Source organism: Cygnus olor, chromosome 4, assembly GCF_009769625.2.
Source record: "Cygnus olor isolate bCygOlo1 chromosome 4, bCygOlo1.pri.v2, whole genome shotgun sequence".
Taxonomy (NCBI): domain Eukaryota; kingdom Metazoa; phylum Chordata; class Aves; order Anseriformes; family Anatidae; genus Cygnus; species Cygnus olor.
The window spans coordinates 77,105,016-77,123,659 of NC_049172.1; the positions used below are offsets into that span (position 1 = coordinate 77,105,016).

Below are 18,644 nucleotides of genomic sequence, written 5' to 3' on the forward strand. Positions count from 1 at the left end.
TCGCCCCTTTTGCAAGAGCCCCCAGCAAGGAGCTGGGACTCCCACCGCTGGCACTGCGGGGCTGGGGGCCACGTGCAGGTCAGGCTAAATACCCGGCAAGCGCAAAGGGAACTTTGCTAAAAGCCCGTGGATTTCACCTAAAACTGCCAGGAGCCTGCGGCTGCGTCCCCAGAGCTGTGCCCAGGGGAGGGGGGCGCGGGGAGCCCCCCGCAGCAGCTCTGAAATAAAGCCCCTGCCCCTGAGACGCTGCTCGCCGCAGGATGAGCCGAGGTGCGGTTTTGGGGGCAACGTAGGGAAAGTAACAGCTCCCTCGGTGAGATACGTACGGCTTTTAACCTGTTTTCCCTTTTTCCACACCACCGCAGGGGGGGACGAAACGTTGTTTTCCTGACGTTCCTGGATTCAGCAGCGCGTCTTCGTGGGGCAGCTGCAGCGCTTGGCGGGCTGCGTGCAAGAGGTGCTGGGGTCTGGAAGGAAAGGGCCAGGCACGAACGTGGGAGGCGTGAAGGGAGGCAAAGGGGACGCGGAGCAGAACCAGGAGCAGGCAAGCAACGCGCAGCAGCAGATGCCAGGCTTGCAGGGGGGTAGCCGTTCCCCCCCCCCAGCCGAGCGCGGCCTCAGGGACTCCCAGCACAGCTCGGGGCATCAGCGGCGCACAGAGAAGTCAGGGAAGAAATGCAACAGCGCTGCAGAGACGTGGCCGAAGGGGACAGCCCCCCGACCCCAAAGAGCAGCCCCGGGGGCAGCTCACTGGCGCAGCTCTGCCGGAGCCAGCCGTGGGGAGCCCGGTGCAGAAAGCTGCTTGTCGTAGGCTCTTCTCACTGAATTCCAGTTTGCCTCGCGTTATTTCGGGCAGGAATTAGAAATTCTCTTACAACCGAACCATAGAACCCAACAGTCGCTGATAAAGAGCGGCAATCACCCGGTAAGTCAGGAGTTAAACAGCACCACGCCAGTCTCGGCTGCGCTGCTCACTGCTTGGAATGAGCAGAGCCCCTGCCAGCAGCCAAGGGAGAGAGAAAAGGAGGGGGCAGACGTGTGGGCTTTTCTCACCCCGAATCACGCTCCCTGGCCTGCCAAGGATTTCGTTGTCTAACTCCCTCCTGCACGTTTCTGAGACTTTCCTCTTTCGGGGGGGCTCTGCACCTGCCAGGACAGAGCAGGCTCGCGGTTCACCAGCACGTCAGGCAGCAAGCTCGCCCACGGCTGCTTTCTTCACCGAGGGACCCAAGCGAAAAAAAAATCCCAACCCACAGTAACTGAAGTCACGAACTGAACTCCATGACCTGCAAAGGTAACCTGCGTGGCACACAGCATCCCTGCTCTGGGAGCAGCCCAAGGCCGGGTCCTCGGCTTGGAGCGTGGAGAGCAGAGCTTTGTCCTCTGCGTGCACACCGCTGCTGGCTTCAGGGGGTGCTCGGTACCATTCAACAGCCTCTGTACGTGAGATACAAGTACCTACTCACACCTCTTCCTGCACGTGCTTATCTTGAAGCAGCAAGGTTCAGCAAATGCAAGGGACTTCGTGGAATCATCTCCCATAGAGGAAGGTGTTGCACATCAGCTGCCTGTGGGTGCTCCCTATTAAGTTGTTTATTGTGGTGCTTTACTGGCCAGAGGTCTGAACACGAGAGTTTTGTACCAGCTGTGGTACAAGCATGGCCTGTAACATCGCCATCACCTAGAACCAGAGGCTGCCTCACTCGCCTTGGACACGCAGGAGCGGAACACTTCACCGCCAGGAAGCGAATTCAGCCAAAGGCACCGATCCAACGTTGGAAGGAGTGGCAGTGACAATAGCGAATTAAAAAAAAAAAATGCCAAGACTGACATAAATTTCAAGAGGCTGGGTGAAAAATGCAAGCTCAAAGCAAAGTTAATTTTGATCCAGACTTGGGTTGGCATGCTGGTAATGCTGAATCAGAGACCCAGAGTGATCAGAGAGCAACATTCAAGGGCAGGTTACAAAGTTCAGCCGTGCTGCAGAGTGCTCCACATGCTTCTACCCCAAGACTGGAACAAGCAGGGGAAAAAGAACAACCCAACACAAACAGGCAACTCATTCACCAGGGACAGAGCAAGGGACAGTGACCTCCCTGGCTGACTGCAGGCATGACGCGTTACTGCGGCGCTGCTACAGGCTTTGCTCCACCTGATGGTTTCAGTCTTGGAGTCCTGCTTCACCGTGAGACTTCGGAGGCCATAGGAAAAAAAATCGATAGAGCAAGCCCAGCACGATCGAGCCCCTCTTGTTATCACTGAAATCTTTACCATGACGGTCGCTGACTTGGGGCAGTAAGGTGAACGACTGGAGCACATGAAGAATGTGAAATGTCATCTGCAAAGCGGCACCAGAGAGATCTCCGGAGTGAATTCCCCGCTCTGCTGTGTTTCGTTAGCCCTCTGGATCACAATAAATCACACCAAACACCATCCCCTGGTGTTAACTATACAATAAGAACATTTATTTCATGTCAACGCTTGTAAAAGAAATCTCTTGCGAGTCAGATGATTTGATATACAAATCAAAGCCACCATACATCTTTTAGTCCGTCTATACTGAGCTCAAATTTATACAACATGAATGCTTGCTTCTGAAACAAAATTACAAATTAAATCATAACAAAATACACAAAATTGACTGGACCCTAAGTTTAATTTGCTGAAACAACTCTTCTTTCCTCTGATCACCTTGAACTCCGTTCTTCCCCACTGTTACCCTCGTCCTTCTGCTTGGCCATGAATTTCTGTAGAAAAAAGGAGAGCCAGTGAAAAGATGCTTCTCTATTATTCCTCAGGCTACAATAAAATCATGCTCTAAATACAGTCCAGATTTCGAAAAAGCCATCAGCCAAATGTCAGCAAACTCCTGGAGGTGGCACTGTGCCATCTGCACCAAAAAATACTCACCCTCCACCCCTGGAGACACGCACTCCATCACCAAAGGGTGATGAATGGAATTTTCACGGGGCAGAGAGCAAAACATTCGGGATCGGGGGTTCACGTGACGCTGGGTACCTTACTCTGCCCATCAGACAGAAAATGGCAATTCAGAGTCCACCACAGGTTGCGTTTGGATTCATTATGCCCAGCACAGAAAAGCCTACGTTGACAAACACCCTCCCACTTTTCTACTCTTCGTGCACACACGAGCACCTCCCCACAACATCCTAGGTGAGAAAGGCCTTACGGAGATGATAAATTTGGCTAATTTCAGGAGTTAGCAATATATTTGTTAGCTTATAATATATATTTACATATAGTATTTTATTTATATATATATATACACACACATACACACATATACATATTATATATATTTATATATAATACACATTTATATATTTATATAATATATATATTATACTGTATATTTGTTAGCTTATAACATATTAACAATATATTTGTTAACTGAGTTATATTTGTGTCCGAGTTTAAAATGAAAACCCCTTGAAGTATTAACATGAGCCCCATATGCCAACTAGGAGATTGTTAGCACTCACTGAAGCACACATTTTTAAAACTGTATTTTTTTAACCCCTGCGCGTTTGGAGAAGCTTCAGCGTTACCTCCATGTTTTGCTGATGGAGCGGTGTCTTGCAGTGATTTTTCACAGACGTTTCATCCGCGTAGAACAAAGAGCAGATCTGACAGAAAAAGCCAGCCTTCGGAACTAGGTAATCTAAATCTGACAGAGAGAGAGCGAGCACACAATGTTAACAAAACACAGCTAAAAAAAATAAAAAAAAATCAGACTCCTTTAGCCAAATCCGCATAACTTGTTATTACTGGAGGGATGTTGGCTACATTTTTTCAGCATTTAGAAAACGATGCTTCTAATCTGAGCTGCTCCCCTGCCCTACTGCCAATAAACAGAGAAGGGCACGTACTTGTACTTGTCTGGGAACAGCACAACTGACTTCTGGACCTGAAACCACCCTAACGTCTTTTAGCCCTACATAAAGCATTTCAGATACAACCCATTCGCCAAGTTTAACCTCTGTCCTACAGCACGCGAGGTGAACATTTTCTGTCACAAAAACATTGCACAAGCCATCAGGCAACGATCCGTGTTCTCCTAGCAACGTCTTCTACAGTTCAAATACTTTCAATGGTTTTGTCTAAAAAGCATTTTACGTGAAAATCCTGGTGTGTATATACACACACGCTTTTTTTTTTTTTTTATAATGATGTAAGCAGTTCCCTCATTTGTATACACTGAGAGAAAGTTGGTAGCAGAACTTGTAATGTTTCCTTACTGCTCTAATCCCAGCACAATTAACTGTGCTAATTAGAAATAAATTAGTCTGTATTTGTAAATTAAATTTTAGTAAAATGAACTTTTAACTTTGCTGCTGCTACGAAACCAACAGCAGAAACATGTTAAACTTGCATTCGTAAAGAGAGATTCTGGGCCATGAATCATACAAGAACAGTACGGAGCATTTGGGCTAGTTTTGTTTTTACCTTTTGGAGCACTTTGCACCTTTGATGCATCCAAAGAAGCCGTTTTCTTCTGCGTAGGCTCTGGTTCTTTCCGTCCCGATCCCAGCTGATCTACTGGAGGCCAGAAATGCACATTAACACAGACAGCCACTAGTTTAGAGCATCCCGGACCTAGCTTAAATGGTTCGTTACTGCTTGAAACAAAAACGATCTGTATGGCCCTTACTGCTTTCTACACTATTCGGTTTGGTCTCTGCACAGAGCAATTTTCAGGAACTCCTGGCACCAGCCCCGAGGACAAGGCTCCCAGTTACGGTACTGGTGTGCTGGTGAGGCCAAAAGCCTTGCACTTCGCAGCTGCACCACCGCTGCTCTCAGCTGCTCTGCTCCAGAGCTCTCACCAGCGACTTCACGCTAACTTCGTGACTATCTTCATAAGGCAAGCTACCAGACTTCCTTGAATTAAACTACCTCAAGGTCCAACAACAGGATTTCGACCTAAACATAACAAAACAAATTATTGTTTTAAAAAAATACCCTCAACAGCACACCCATCGCATTCAGCAAGTTGTTCCAGCAAGGAACGAACCTCACTTCCTAAGCATTCACCTTCTTTCTGTGAACTACCCCAGCCTTCCGCTGCTACCTCTCTATCCAACAGCCTGAACAGGATTTGTTACCAAATTCCACCTTCCCGTGAAGATAATTAAACTGATGAAATCAGAGAAAACTGAAAAGGAGTTAAAGAATAAAAGCTTTTAGCAAAATTAACTCTCTCCGGTGATTTTGGTTCACCAGAACTACAGCGTAACACAGGAGAAGCTACCTGGCTTTAATACGGGCACTCACTAAGTTGCCAGTTTCGTGGCCACTGCAGAACACAGCTTTGTTACAGAGCCAACGCGAACCAAGGCTTGGTCACCAGATGAACCAGCTCCAAGGCAGTATCTAAATTATCATTTTAGGATTCTTCTGGAGCCAGGGAGCTTGACAATCTCTTCTACAAGATAAGCAAGTTGTTTGGGTTTTAGCCTGTCAGAACAGTTCATCTGGCAAAGACCCGCATCAAAAATAGCTGCTTTCCGTCCAGTTCTGTGTTCAAATAACTTCAACGCCAACCCGCCTTAAGCAAGGTTAACGCAATGAAGCCTTTGGCCCTACTAACGAAAACCAGGAAGCTGCTGAAGGAAGGCACCGGACAGCATCAGCCTGCTGCGCGCCCAGTTTTCAGCACACTGCACCCCACGGCATCAAACCCGATTCAGACCCGACGTAGCTCTTTACAAGCTGCAGGCTGACCGCCCTCACTCACCCTGCTCGCCTCGCAGCAGCTGAGAACCCGTTTCCTATTTTGCTGCTGGAGTCAGGTTTCAAGACTCGCAGTAACACCGGTCAACCTGCTTTAACCTCTCTTTCCCAGCTTCCTTGCTCAGCTTCTCAAACTCAGGAAGAACTTTTCTACGCCCACCTGTTTTTCCTGAGATTTTTACTACATGGAGTAGAGCTAAAATCACTTACTGTGTCTCAAGCGTTTTTATAATTTGTCACTACCATCTAGATCGGAAATCCACGCAAGTGCTCGGATATTTTAAGAGGTCTTTTTACAACTTCCTTGCTTATAGAACAGAAAATATTTTCAACAAATGCTTTTGTTAATCACATGGAAGTTTACGTTCTATAACAAACAATATTACAACATGATACAGCATTTCAATATTTATTGGTGTGTACACAGTCAACCAACCTGTTTCCTGCTGTTCACAGAAACTAAACTTTAAAATACTGTTTTAAGCACGATAGCTCTCGCTTCTGCAACTCCTCCAAATCTGCACTACTCGGGTTGCCTCTGCTACGCAGTAAGAGCGAGATGGACAAAAGCTTTTCCAGAACAGCAGAACAAAAGGCGCCGCTGTCAGCATTCAGCTGCATCAGCAGAGACAGAAAATCTCGATACTTGTGGACTGCGTCACGCAGAGCCTCCCACCCACACTTTGGCCAAAAGTCTTCCTGTGTGCAGGTTATATCTAGCTCTCCCTGCTTGGTTCTGTTGGGCATTTCTTAACCCTTTCCTTATTCCATACTACCATATGCTCCTATGTTTTTCCCTCTAGATCCAGCTTGGAAGCTCTTACTTCTTTGCACGTGTGTGTCTATTTCATTTGACTCTCCCATTTTAATAAAGTGTGGTTCTGTAATCAAAGACTACAAATAATCTTTAGTGTTAGGTAGTTTACCAAGCTTTGCGTTAGAGGCTAGGAGAGAAACCATTTCCCCAATTTTAGCCATCATAAACACCAAATGAACATTTCAAAAGAACATGCTGCTTAATTTTACATCAAGAGAAAAAGCTACACCCTAAACTGCATTAATGTAATACCCTACCTTCAGACTGCTCTTCACTACCAGTCTTCATTTCCTTCCTAGTAACTCAATTATTGACTTTGTGGAAGATTTGGGTTTGTTTTTTTCCAGTCTCCTCTATTTGCCACAAGGATGCCTTTGTCCATTCCCTGTGCAACGGTTACAAGCATCTTATTTTCTATTTCCCCTATGGAAGCTACGAGAGGTTCCTTACCTTTTGGCTTTGAGATTGCAATAATATCTTCGTCTTCTGGACTCATATCTCCTAGAATTTCCATTTCTTCTGGTCCTGCAACAGCAACAATATCCTCCTCTTCTGGTCCTGCAATGGCAGCAATTTCTTCTTCTGGTCCTGCAACAGCAACAATATCCTCATCGTCTTCATCTTCATTCAGATTTTTCCCTAGGGAAGTATTTTCTTCTTCCTCATCCTCCTCTCCAACTTCATCTACCGTAACAAAGTTTAGTTCCTCTTTTAGGCGATTGAAATCAGCCAGAAAATCATCTTCATCTTCATTAACTTCATCCAACGTCACCAGCGGGTTGTCTTCATTGTCTTCTTGTATTTCATCCACTGTCACTAAAGCACTGGGATCGTCAGGCACCTGAGAGGTAACAAAATCTCCAGAATCCTCAGCAGTCCCTTTATCGTCCTCCTTCTGTTTCAGCACATCCTCGACGTTCAGATCTGCAGGCTCATTCAGCGGCAGCTCCTCTACTTCGCCAATTTCATCTACAGTCACCAAGGGTTCAGTTTTCAAATCCTGCTCCTCAAAAACTGACCCGGGGACGTCCTTATGGGAGCCAAGGTCCTCCTGTTCAGATATCTCATCCAAAGTCACAAGCGACTGCGGATCCTTCACCACTTCTGCCATCAGCTCTTCCTCCTCAAGCACTTCATCCACCACCACCAGGCCCTGCGGGTCGCTGAGCGCTTCTAGGTTAGCATCTCCCACCAGCTGTGCGGGCCCATCCTCCTCCTCGCCGATCTCATCCAAAGTGACAAAAGACAGCTCGCTTTCAGCGATGCGTGCTACGGAGCTTTTCCCTTTTCTTCTCTTAGAACTTGGTTCAGAGGAGGGGTTATTTTTAGCACCATCTTTCCTCTTTCCCCTCGGTGGATTTCGCCGTGTTTTAACAGGAGACTCGCTCTCCTCCACTACCTCATCCACAGTAACAAATTCATCCAGGTTGAACGGAAACAGCTCTTCTTCCTACGGAGTGTAAAAACGTGAACAGAACAGTTTAACATTCAGCTTAACATAACACACACTTACCTCCGTCCACAGGGTGCCTCATGAAAAATACGACACACACAGAAGCTGGATGAAGGGAAAGAAAATTCAACTCGAAGGTAGAAAAAAATGCTCAGGCCTTCCACCTCACACGGAACAGTTTTCGTTATTTCACCATTTGCATTAAGCGGATATTAGCTCAGAAATCCAAAGGATTTTTTCAAACGCACAGCTGGATGAACCAGCCAATCTTTATGTCTATTAAAAGAACCGGGCCAACGCCCTGAATACTTGTGCGCATTTTTGCATTCACCTGCAGGAAGTCTACTGAAAATCTGAATAACTCCAGAGTATCCTTCAAGAACCCTATTTTCTTGCGTCAGATCTCAGCCTCTTCCCTAAGCAGATGCTGTTAGCACTGCTCCGACAGAGGATACTGCAGTAGATGGTTTGATCCAGCAAAGTCGTCTTTGTCCTGACGACTCTTTACTGTTTTATCTCGTCTCTTGGGTTTCACCCTACTAACATCTCAGCTCCAGAGAGGTTCTCAGACAGCCCTATGCCCCAGCCTAGGAGAGGGCTCCCAGGACTGAAACCTGCCCCTGTTCCTCTATAAATAACATGCACAAGACCATTTTGTCCTTCCCGTTGAGGTCTGCCTAGCCCCCCAGACTCCCTGGCAGACTTGCTGCTCCTCCTGTGCCCACCGTGCTTTGTAAGGGGCAGGAGGACGAGCTCCAGCCTTCTGGTGAACGCATTACCATATTCTTTTGGTAGAACGACAGAGACTGACCCCCATTTCTCCTCACTTGGAGGCACAGCATCTTCCTGCAATGTGTCACGTATCAAAAACTCCTACTACCCTGCAGTTTGACCGTGCTGCCTTCCATCGTGGCTCGTGCAATTTATTCTGGGACTACTGGAAAGAATTAGCAGCGATTTAATGCCATTTGCAGCTGAGAACATCTGGAGGAGGATGAATGGACAAATGTTGAATTTAATGAAAGACTGAATTAACCCAAATTACTTTTAGGCTATTTCAGTAGACAGAGTAATGTTTTTGGAATAGAGCGTTACGCTTCGTTCACTATGAAATGGCTCTGCTTTTATAATCAGAACAACAGCCTAAGGTGGGTAAGATGTATAAGATGTGTACTTGAAGGCAATTAACGTAAATTAATTCTAGACCGTAAAACACATCCATATATCCATAGTCCCATATTATTAATTCTATTTCTTCAATGAATGATTCTGACTTATTTTTTTTTTGTAAAACTGTCTTACTGTCAAATACAGGTTGGTGTCCAACACAAGAAGAGGGAAAAATAGTTGTTAATGCAGAATTTTAAGGCCAAGGCAAGATGAACTTTCCTATGTCAATGAGTAAGACTGCACGGCTAAGAAATACTAGAAACAGACCTCCAGAAAAAAAATCTGAAACTAAAAGGCTACATTCCTCCCCCTCTTTGCTTTAAAGCTAACAAATGGTAGGGACAGCATGTGCCTCCACCTGCATCCTGATGCAGAAAGTTTAGGAATATTTAATGCAAAGTAGGCACAGTGAAGAAAATGCAAGAAAATGGGGTTATGTTTCAACTTAAACCAAATGTTACTGGATTTTTTCTTCTGTGAAAAGAAGAACAAAGATATTGGTTCTTATCAGCTGTACAGCAGCAAAGAATAAAGCTCTAAGTAGTAAAAGACATTCCAAAACCTTTTTTCAAATGCTGAAGAATTTGCTCTTGGGGATTAAAAAAAGGTATCTGGAGCATCATACAAGCGTTATCTACTACCATTACTGCCACAACTCCACAAACGCACCATTCTGGTCAGGCTAGAACTTTACGTGGATTAATAAAAGCATCCAGGTTGTCAACTCCAGGTCAGGAAGCCTTTTTCCGTAGCAACCCACTACTGACCCAGTAGATCTTTGCTTTGATCCTGTAACACTATTTCCACAACCTCATCCGCATGTGTTTTTATTACCTTCTGTCTGTGTTTCTTTCCTAAAGATCAAGCTACCAAAGAGAGAGACTCTTTCGTAGTTGAGCCTATAGCTCCAAAGTTCTTCTTCAAACCAACAAGTCAACAAAAACATACAGTAATCTGCTAAACAACCCGTGGAAAATCCCTTTGCATGCAAGAGACACTGTGGATGGAGAAATTCTGACTACCTGCTGTTACACAAAATCATTTATCAAGAGCTAGAGGACCTCAACTTTCCTTCCTCTGCTCACAAGTGCGATGATGGATAAAGATGTTATGTAGCTAACTGAGGATCCAGTTAATTAATTCTTTCTCTCCCAAACAGGCGATAACCAAGACCAAGAACCACCTCCTTTTAACACTCACTTCCTGAAGTAAGCTCCTCTCCCAAATGACTTGACTTTACAGCTTCATGCCTGTTGTCTAACGACTAGTAATCCCAAGAATTCCCTAGGAAGAACGCTGAAGATTCTCAGTACACACACTGTCAAGACAATCCGTATTTTAAGCGCAGTTACAGTTAGATCCTTACCTCCTTTTGTTTTGCACTGCTGCTACCGCCACTTTTCGAAGGTCTAGTATTGCCGCCAACAGAAGCCTGCAAGTCAGACAAAAGTTGACAAGAGATCAGTTAAGGCATCTAACCTGTCCACAAGGAAAATAAAATAAAAAACCACGAACTTTTCCCTTAATGATTTTTTTTTTAATTGTCCAGATTGCTGCTTCTGATCACATGCTTGGCAAGTACAGAGCTACGCCAACCGTCAGCGGTAGAGTCCAGGCATACAGTCTCTAGCAACAAGTCACAGGTAGCACCTTGCTTAGGAACCTCTTTCCAGTAACCAGTGTCTGTGCAGGACTTGACAAAGCAAATATCAGCTCACAAAAGGACAGAAAGCTTATCGATTCCCATTCAGAACTAATCCAAGAACATAAAGTTATAACACTCAATAAAGACTCGCTTCAAAAAAAATACCTTCCTGCAATTTTATCCGAGTAGCATTTTCAAACCAGTTACATCCTTGCATTACACACAGTGCAGCTAAAAGCAACTGGTTGCCCACCATCTTGCTATTCCAACTCGTCTGTTGGCCCAGACCAGCTGAGTGATTTATGGGAAGGGGAAGGGGAACATACTCTCCTTGTCCCATACTCAACATCTGAGAGAAGCATGGAGTTAGTTACCGATCGGGCACACTGAACCGGCCTTCCTGCCCTCCTCACCTTATTGCTGCTGTTGTCTTTCTTCGTGCTGGATGATCTACTCTCTCCCTCTTGAGACTGTTTTGAACTAGCCCTAGATTCCACTCGCGAGTCCTTCTCTTGCTGAGATGAATTCCTCCCATTGCCTCCCTTTCCATCAACCACAGAACTTCTGCTCACTTTAGGCTTGCCGCTGCCGTCTCCCAGGCTCGCTCGGCTGCTACCAGCTCTCGGAGGACCCACTTCTTTTGGTGCAATTTTCTTCTCCGCCACCACTTGTCCTCGGGGCTCAGGTTTCGAGGCAGCTTTCTGCTCCTCTCCTTTACACAGGGAAGGCTCGTTTCTCCACACTGGAACCCTTGACTTGGATACATCAGGAAGAGACACCACTGCTTTTAAAATCGCTTTACCAACAGAGGAAGATTCTTTGACAGATAAAGAGGAGTTTACTGGAAGTGCTTTGCAGGTTTCATCAACTTTTGCTGGTCCCGTTCCCTTATTTTGGGGTGCTTTGATTAAACTCCCCTCATTCTTTTCATTCACATTTTTTTCAGCGTTCTCCACAGACGCCCCAACCTTGGCCACAGATTTTTCAAGTTTCTTCTCTGGCTCTGCCCCAGTCTTGCCCCAAAGCTTTTCGGGGGTCTCCTCCACGGCTGTTCCAGCTTTGAGCGCAGACTCCTCTGGCTTCCTCTCGGTGGCTGCTCCAGCTACATCCACTTTCTTCTCCACGGCCACTCCAGTTTGAAGTGCAGGTTTCTTCTCCGTTATCTGAGTCACAGGCTTTTCACGTTCGGTATTCACAGCATCAGAGACACGATTTTTTTCAAGAGCATCCAACTTTTTGTTTGTTTGTGTGACAGCAGACGAGACCATCTCCGTTGACGCTGCATCCAAATCAGGGGGCACGGCTTCAGGGACAGCCCCTGCTTTTTTCCCTCCTGGCAGCTTCAGAGCAGAGCCTGACGGCACATCTCCCACCTTCCCCACGTCGGACGATTCTTCTGGGGGCTCAGTGGCAGGAGCAGACAACTCTTCAGCTCTCGCTTTTATTTCCTTCTCCGATGCAGACAGAACAGCAGACTTGCCCAACTCCAGTTTAGTATCATCTGTAACTGCCTCTTCTTTCTCCAGGCTGGAAGGAGGCAGCAGCAGCTCTTCTGCCTTTGCTCCAAGTAGTTCAGCATCAGCCGAGTTGATGGATGCGACACCAAGTTCAACTTCCTCCTTCTCCACGGGCGCTTCTGCCAGCCTTGGAGCAGACTCCCTTATTGCTCTTTCAAGGTGGGACTCAGAGGGCTCTATCTGTACTGCTGACATCTCGTCTTTGACATTAGAGATGGAAATGGGTTCTTTCTTTGCCACACTGGGCTCTACTGGAGGATTAGCAGCTGCTGTTTGCACCACTCCTGATCCCTCTGGATATTTTTTCAAGCCAGAGCTAAATGCATTTAAAAAAAACAGAAGAAATCAAACTATGTTGAGAATTCTACAGTTACCAGTAACCTCTTGACGCCAATGGTGGGTGATTTCCTGACGCATTAGTGCTTAGCATTTGGAAATCTGGCCTATCAGTGTTAAAACGGTTAAAAATACTGAGGCGAACGGCTGATTAGTTTTATGCTTCTGCTCAGTCCACCTCGGTACTGCAAGACTCTTAGGCTTTGAATTACATTACTTGTCGTCAGACCTCTCAAGGTAGTACTCGGTACTGCTGTGCCCTGTGACCTCGCTGCTGATGTGAACTCCTAAAATTTAGATCCCCTGATAAAAGGCAGACTGCGAAAGCACATGAACCAAAGCCTCACTCTCCCTGTGTATTACCAGTTCTGTTACATCTGAAGTTCTGTTACAGCAGAAGTTCTGTTACGCCTGAAGACTGCAGTCACTAAGCTAGGGAACTCCTCCAGTAGCTAAGAGCTGAGCCTGTTCTCATTTTGGGGAGGGAGGCATTACTTTGTTTTTAAGCTCCACTGACCTCACACAACGGCGAGGAACAATGCGTGCACAGAGGCTCCTTTTGGCCGGGCTCTGTTTTCACTACATAATCCTACTGTCAGCTCCCAAAATCACAAAGCCCAGGATGACACGCAGAGCGTGGTGCCTTTCAGAGAACGCCAGTCACAGTCAAAACGCGTTTCTCTGAAAGAAAGAATCCTACAAAAATGATCTCGGGAGACTTTAAAACCAGAGATGTCTGTGCCCCTTCTCCCACGAGGCTCAAGAAAATGAGCATCCTCAGACCACCCGCCTCTTAGGATGGAAGGGCGTCGAAGCACCAAAGCTGATGATCTCGCCGGGTGCCGAAGCAAACACAGAAGCATCAGACACCCACTCCGTGGTTACACACAACGGAGCAGGCTGTGCTATGGTTTCTCTGAACCTAGGCACATGGATAAAGAGTGTGCGTTTGTATTAATCTTCAGAAAAGTAAGAAAGGTAAGGAAAGCTTGCCATTTTGGTAACAGTACAGTCTCATCAAGAAAATGGAAGGACAGATAGAACGGGGCCTGGTGCTGGCACGAATGCTAAGTCTGGAGGGGGGCAGATGAAGGGCTAACAAGAGGAGCACACAACACGTGGAGTCAGAGCGATGACAACAGGCAAAACCCAGTTAAAGTCTGTGCCGTGGAAGCACGACGAAACCACCAGGAATCGCGAGGGTTTCCTCCAGCCCCGAGGGCACCGTCCTCTGCTGCTCCAAAATGCGAGAGGAGAAAGAAGAAGGGATGTGAATTCTGCTTCAAAGCTCTTTCACAGAGCCAAGCGAAAACTGGCGTAGCTGTAACCGGGCATCTCAGCACAAGAGGAGGGCACGCATCCTGCACCCAGCCCCAGCCCCATGGGTGGACCCCAGCAGCGTGAGTGTTTAAGCAGTCCGGGCTGAACTGCTTTTTAGGCTGTGGTGTCGGGTTATTCAGTCACAGCACGAAGGATATTTTGACATCAGTTAAACACTGACAGTGTTCCAAAGCAAAAAACGCTTCAGTTCACTTCCTCCACTATCTGAGCGTCCTACAGACCTCTGGGCTCTGGGTCCCATGTGTCTGCGTAGCAAAACATTACCTGGGTATCTCAGAGCCCAGCTGTGCCACTGACACGTGGAAAGCTTGATTAAATACAGGCTCTAGCACCTTGCTAAGCTGTGCCCTGCTTAGCCTCTCTTTGAACACTTTTGCAAGGAATGGAAAAATGTCAGTGAACACTACAACCACGTGCTAACTACACGGCTTACAGCAAGCAGCACACACGTGTTATCCTCTACACGATTCAAACGAGGTAGTAGTCGCTGGATTCTCAGACTTTATGCCTCCCCTCCTGCCAGCACCCCCGCTGTGCCTTGCACAAAGCGCTGGTGACCTCCAGAATACATCCTGACGGGTTCAAAGCGGACTGAAGCAATGGAAGGAGAACTCTGCAAAGGTGGCAACGTGCAGAGAGAAAGATGAGCGAGCATGAGGAAGCATCGAGGTACCTGAAGACGCTTAAAAGATCTGTCAGGCACTGGGTGAGGAGCCCACAGACCCACAAGATGGATGTCCTGCACAGAAGTCAGCACAGGGTGAACCAAATGCCTGGCGCTCGGTCCCTGCCCAGCACGTCCCTGCAGCAGCGGCCACACGCAGCCATCGCTGCCCGAGTCAGCCAGGGAAAGACCTGGAGGGGTTCGGTTCTGGAAGTGCCAGCACAGAGAGCCGAGGCTGCGTCACAACAGACACAACCTGCTATCCACACGTCGCTCAGGGTTAAAGAGGAGCAGGAGGACAGACCTTGATCCTTAACCCGGTGAAGAAAAGTTTCAGCTATTGTTAGCTGAGAAAACAAATGAACAGAAATGAAATCAGCATTCAACAGAAATGCATCAACATTCCTAAAATGCATCAACATTCCTAAAAGCAGGTCAGTCACCACAAGGTTAGATGAATACCCTACTCAGTTTGGGCAAAAACCCAGCTTCAAAAAGCTTATCAAAGTTTTTTCGACATCACAACCTCCAAGGCAAGTGAGGAGGCGCTGCCTTCTGCTGCGCCAGTTCTGCTGCTCCCTCCCTCCCCAGAAAAACGTGGCAAGGCCCTCCCGTATATATAACGATATTTAAGCTATGTTCTGCCTCTTATGAAATGTAACTCAAAAAATTGGTCAGGTCACGGAGGCTGACAAGGAGAGTTGCCTCACACAGGGAGGATGCGCACATCCTTATCTGCAGGGAAAATGTCAGCTCTGCCCCCTGCTCACCAGCCTCGGCAGGACGCTCTGCAGGGGCTGGGATGCACCCAAAGGAGTGACTTGTTTTGGCTGAATTATCACTGCTAGCTACAGCCCACCAGTCTGCAATCAAAAAGGTTACCTGCATGTCTACACGCGTGTGGTTCAGAGCCAGTGCACAAACTAACGCTTTCCAATTTGACCAGGGTGTGAGGAGAAGTTTCATGAAATTAGGGGTGTCTGGCTTTGAAAGAAACAGGTTTTTTTGAAATATAGTAACAGTCCGTAACAGTGTATATAATGTCATTACTTGAAATTCAAATTTAAGGACAATTATTAGGTAGCTTTTTTTTTTTTAAAATGACAAATCTTATCCAGAAATACGGATTTGAGTCACAGAAGGTGTTTTAAATATTTGTTAACAAGAACCCTTATGATCATCTATCCACTTACAAAAGTACTCCCAAAACATAACCAAGACAAAAACCAACAAATAGTTACTCCACAATTAGAAATTTTACCACAAGCAATGTCTGTAAAGCAATTTTTTTTTTAACGGAACATACCAAAACCACAATTTCCCATTTCTAGGTTCTGATGTTAATATAGCATCTAAACATTTTTAAAATCAATTTAGGGACCTGTACCACAGCATGAAGTGAATGTTAATAAGTTAAACAAGGAAGTTCAAGTTTATTTTTAGCATTTGGAAACAGAAACAATAGAGCCAGGTGCTCCGACAGAGGAAAGCACTGTAAGACGAAATAAAGTATAACGCTTCCTGGTTAAACACAACAAAAAGTGTCTTACCAACACGTATATCCCAACACACTTTCCAGGACCTGTGGTAAAATCCTGGCCATAATTATTAAAACAACAACATCTCAACAAACTACACAGAAAACAGGATTTCACCCCATTTCTCCATGTTCTTTTAAAGCCCCAGATTTCAAGGTGAACACAAACATTACAGCTCTACAGCAATACACCACACGTCCTGCACACACAGAACACACAGAAGGTTGAAAGAAGTAACAGCGGGTAACAGTTGATGCATCCTGCAGCACGTCTTTTCATCATGCTTGGTTAGAGATGGCTCAGCATCTGCTTAATGTTGGATATGCATTCCATAAACAATATATATAAGAAAAATCTTAAATATCTGAGAGGCATACCTTCCTTTGCTTGGTTCCTCTTTCTTCACATCTTTTTTAATAGCTTCAGCCTGAAAGGTAAAAGTCAGGGTTCAGTATCTACAACTTTCAGAAGCAACAGCACAGTGTTTGCACAGGACAGCTAATTAATAACACCACGAACCCAGATTTTATGCATGTATTACCTGAAAGATCAAACGTCAGTAAACTAGTCTAAAACTGCTCAGCAGAACAAGGACTTCCTAAGACAACAAATAGAAGCGCATGGCTGGGTGAGAGGTTTTACCAGAAGGCTGCTCGACAGAACGTGTGGCACAGCACCCGTGGTTTCACTCGCCTCATCTTCAAAGATGGGTTTTTGAGCAGAATTAGCTTTTGGCCCGTGATGTATTTTGGGGAGAGAGGATGTTAAGCATCTTTTCCCAGACAGCATCTTCTTTCCTGTACTGGGGAGGATGCTAAGAGCTGCAGAGCTCAGGTAAACTGCAGCTAGCTTGACAGCTAGGTACCGTACTGAAAACGACAGCATTGCACCTTTTGAAAGACAAATCACATTTCGAGTTAAGCAAGTATCTACAGAAAATCCAAGGCCAGATTCTATTCCTTAAAACTTGCTAAAATAGTATCGATTGCTTAAATATGACTAAGCCTCTCTATTTGCTGATATACAGAATAATTTTAATGAAATAACATCTTCTGGAAAAAAAAAAAAAAGAATACCATCTATCGGAGCTTTGTGGCTATCACAGTTCACAGCACAGGTCCAAGCAATCCAAAAACTTTTAAAACTGTGTTGAAATTTCTTTTCTAAAGGCATTCTACAAACTCATTTGAAGACTGTCCCTAATAAAAGAACTTCAGATTAATTCAATGCACATACAGTTCATGTTACTCTTTTATTTATGCACGTTTTTTTTTCTGAAGCCTTTACTTTTCCCCTTCTAAGAACACATATTCCAGATATAGTGTGTCAAAGCACCATCTAAGCATGTTATAATAGATTAAAAATAGCTTTGTTTTTCCTTCAGAGAGCCTTCTGAGAGAGAGAAGAGAAAACAGCTTAGGTCAAATGGGGCTCCAAGCTCAACGCTCCTCTGGTACTTAGCCAGAGCATCCAGATCCTGCACCACCGCCGAGGTCCCTGACTCAAAGCGCAGCGAAGAATAAATGAAGGAAAAATGCAGTTTTCCCTTTTAAGAGGGGGACCGGCGCAGGCATTTTTCTCCCCCTCTCAGATAGAGATAGAAACGAAGCTGGGAAGTACACCTCCAGCGTACAGATTTCTACTGATGCGTGAAAAGGCTGGGACAGTCTTACTGACAAAGAGCAGTTACACCCCTTGTAGCAATGATTCTGTACCCAGCTGCACATTCACTGTTACAAGAGTTTCCCCACAGGTGTATTTTTGTTATTTCAGCAATATTAAAACTCAGACATCATCAGCAAAATGGCAAAAACAAAACTACAGTTGATTAAGCAACGCTTCCATTACTACCACCACTGCGCCGCTGGCATCAGTCCCTGCTGGCTGGCTGGCCAACGTCCCCAACGTCCCCATCGTCCCCAACCTCCCCAGGTCAGGCGAGCACCCCGAATCACCCCGGAGCGCACAGCTGGGAAGAAATATTACTTCGAAAACAGAGAGCTGAATGCCATTCTTTGTTGGCACTGAACTCTGATCTGATGTAACATTTCTAGCAACAAAGGCACGTTATTCTGCTGCTCCAACACAAGGCACAGGAATGGCTGCAACGAGCAGATTTGGTTCAGTGTTCCCACAGTGCATCCTTGCCAGGCGTTCCTTAGCAGAAGCACTTCAGTTATGGTATTTTGCTTGTTTTCCAGTGCTACGAGACCTTATTACATTTTGTTAGACTTGGGAAAGAGCTTATAAGCCTGAAGACTTTGTTATTTTCTTCAGCTACTCAGGTAGTCTAATAAAAAATATTACACTTAAATGCATCTGACGACCTGATACAACTTTACCTTATGTTCTTTAAAAAGACCTCAAGTTCACTACATAAAAAGAAATACAAAATACAGTGGCACGGAA

At 45.8% G+C, this 18,644-nt stretch overlaps 1 protein-coding gene across 4 annotated transcripts in view; it reads right to left on the reverse strand.

Annotated features, from left to right (window-relative positions):
* Positions 1-2,438: 2,438 nt before the first annotated feature.
* Positions 2,439-18,644, reverse strand: part of ZNF638 (zinc finger protein 638) — a 55,450-nt gene continuing 39,244 nt past the window's right edge. For all 4 annotated transcript variants that reach the window (XM_040554969.1, XM_040554971.1, XM_040554973.1 and 1 more), the window contains exons 20-26: positions 16,613-16,662; positions 11,253-12,672; positions 10,561-10,626; positions 7,022-8,021; positions 4,468-4,560; positions 3,570-3,688; positions 2,439-2,747 (exon numbers count right to left, since the gene is read on the reverse strand). In XM_040554969.1, coding sequence (XP_040410903.1) covers positions 2,688-2,747; positions 3,570-3,688; positions 4,468-4,560; positions 7,022-8,021; positions 10,561-10,626; positions 11,253-12,672; positions 16,613-16,662 — 2,808 coding nt within the window. In that variant the 3' untranslated portion in view covers positions 2,439-2,687. The remainder of the gene's footprint in view (positions 2,748-3,569; positions 3,689-4,467; positions 4,561-7,021; positions 8,022-10,560; positions 10,627-11,252; positions 12,673-16,612; positions 16,663-18,644) is intronic.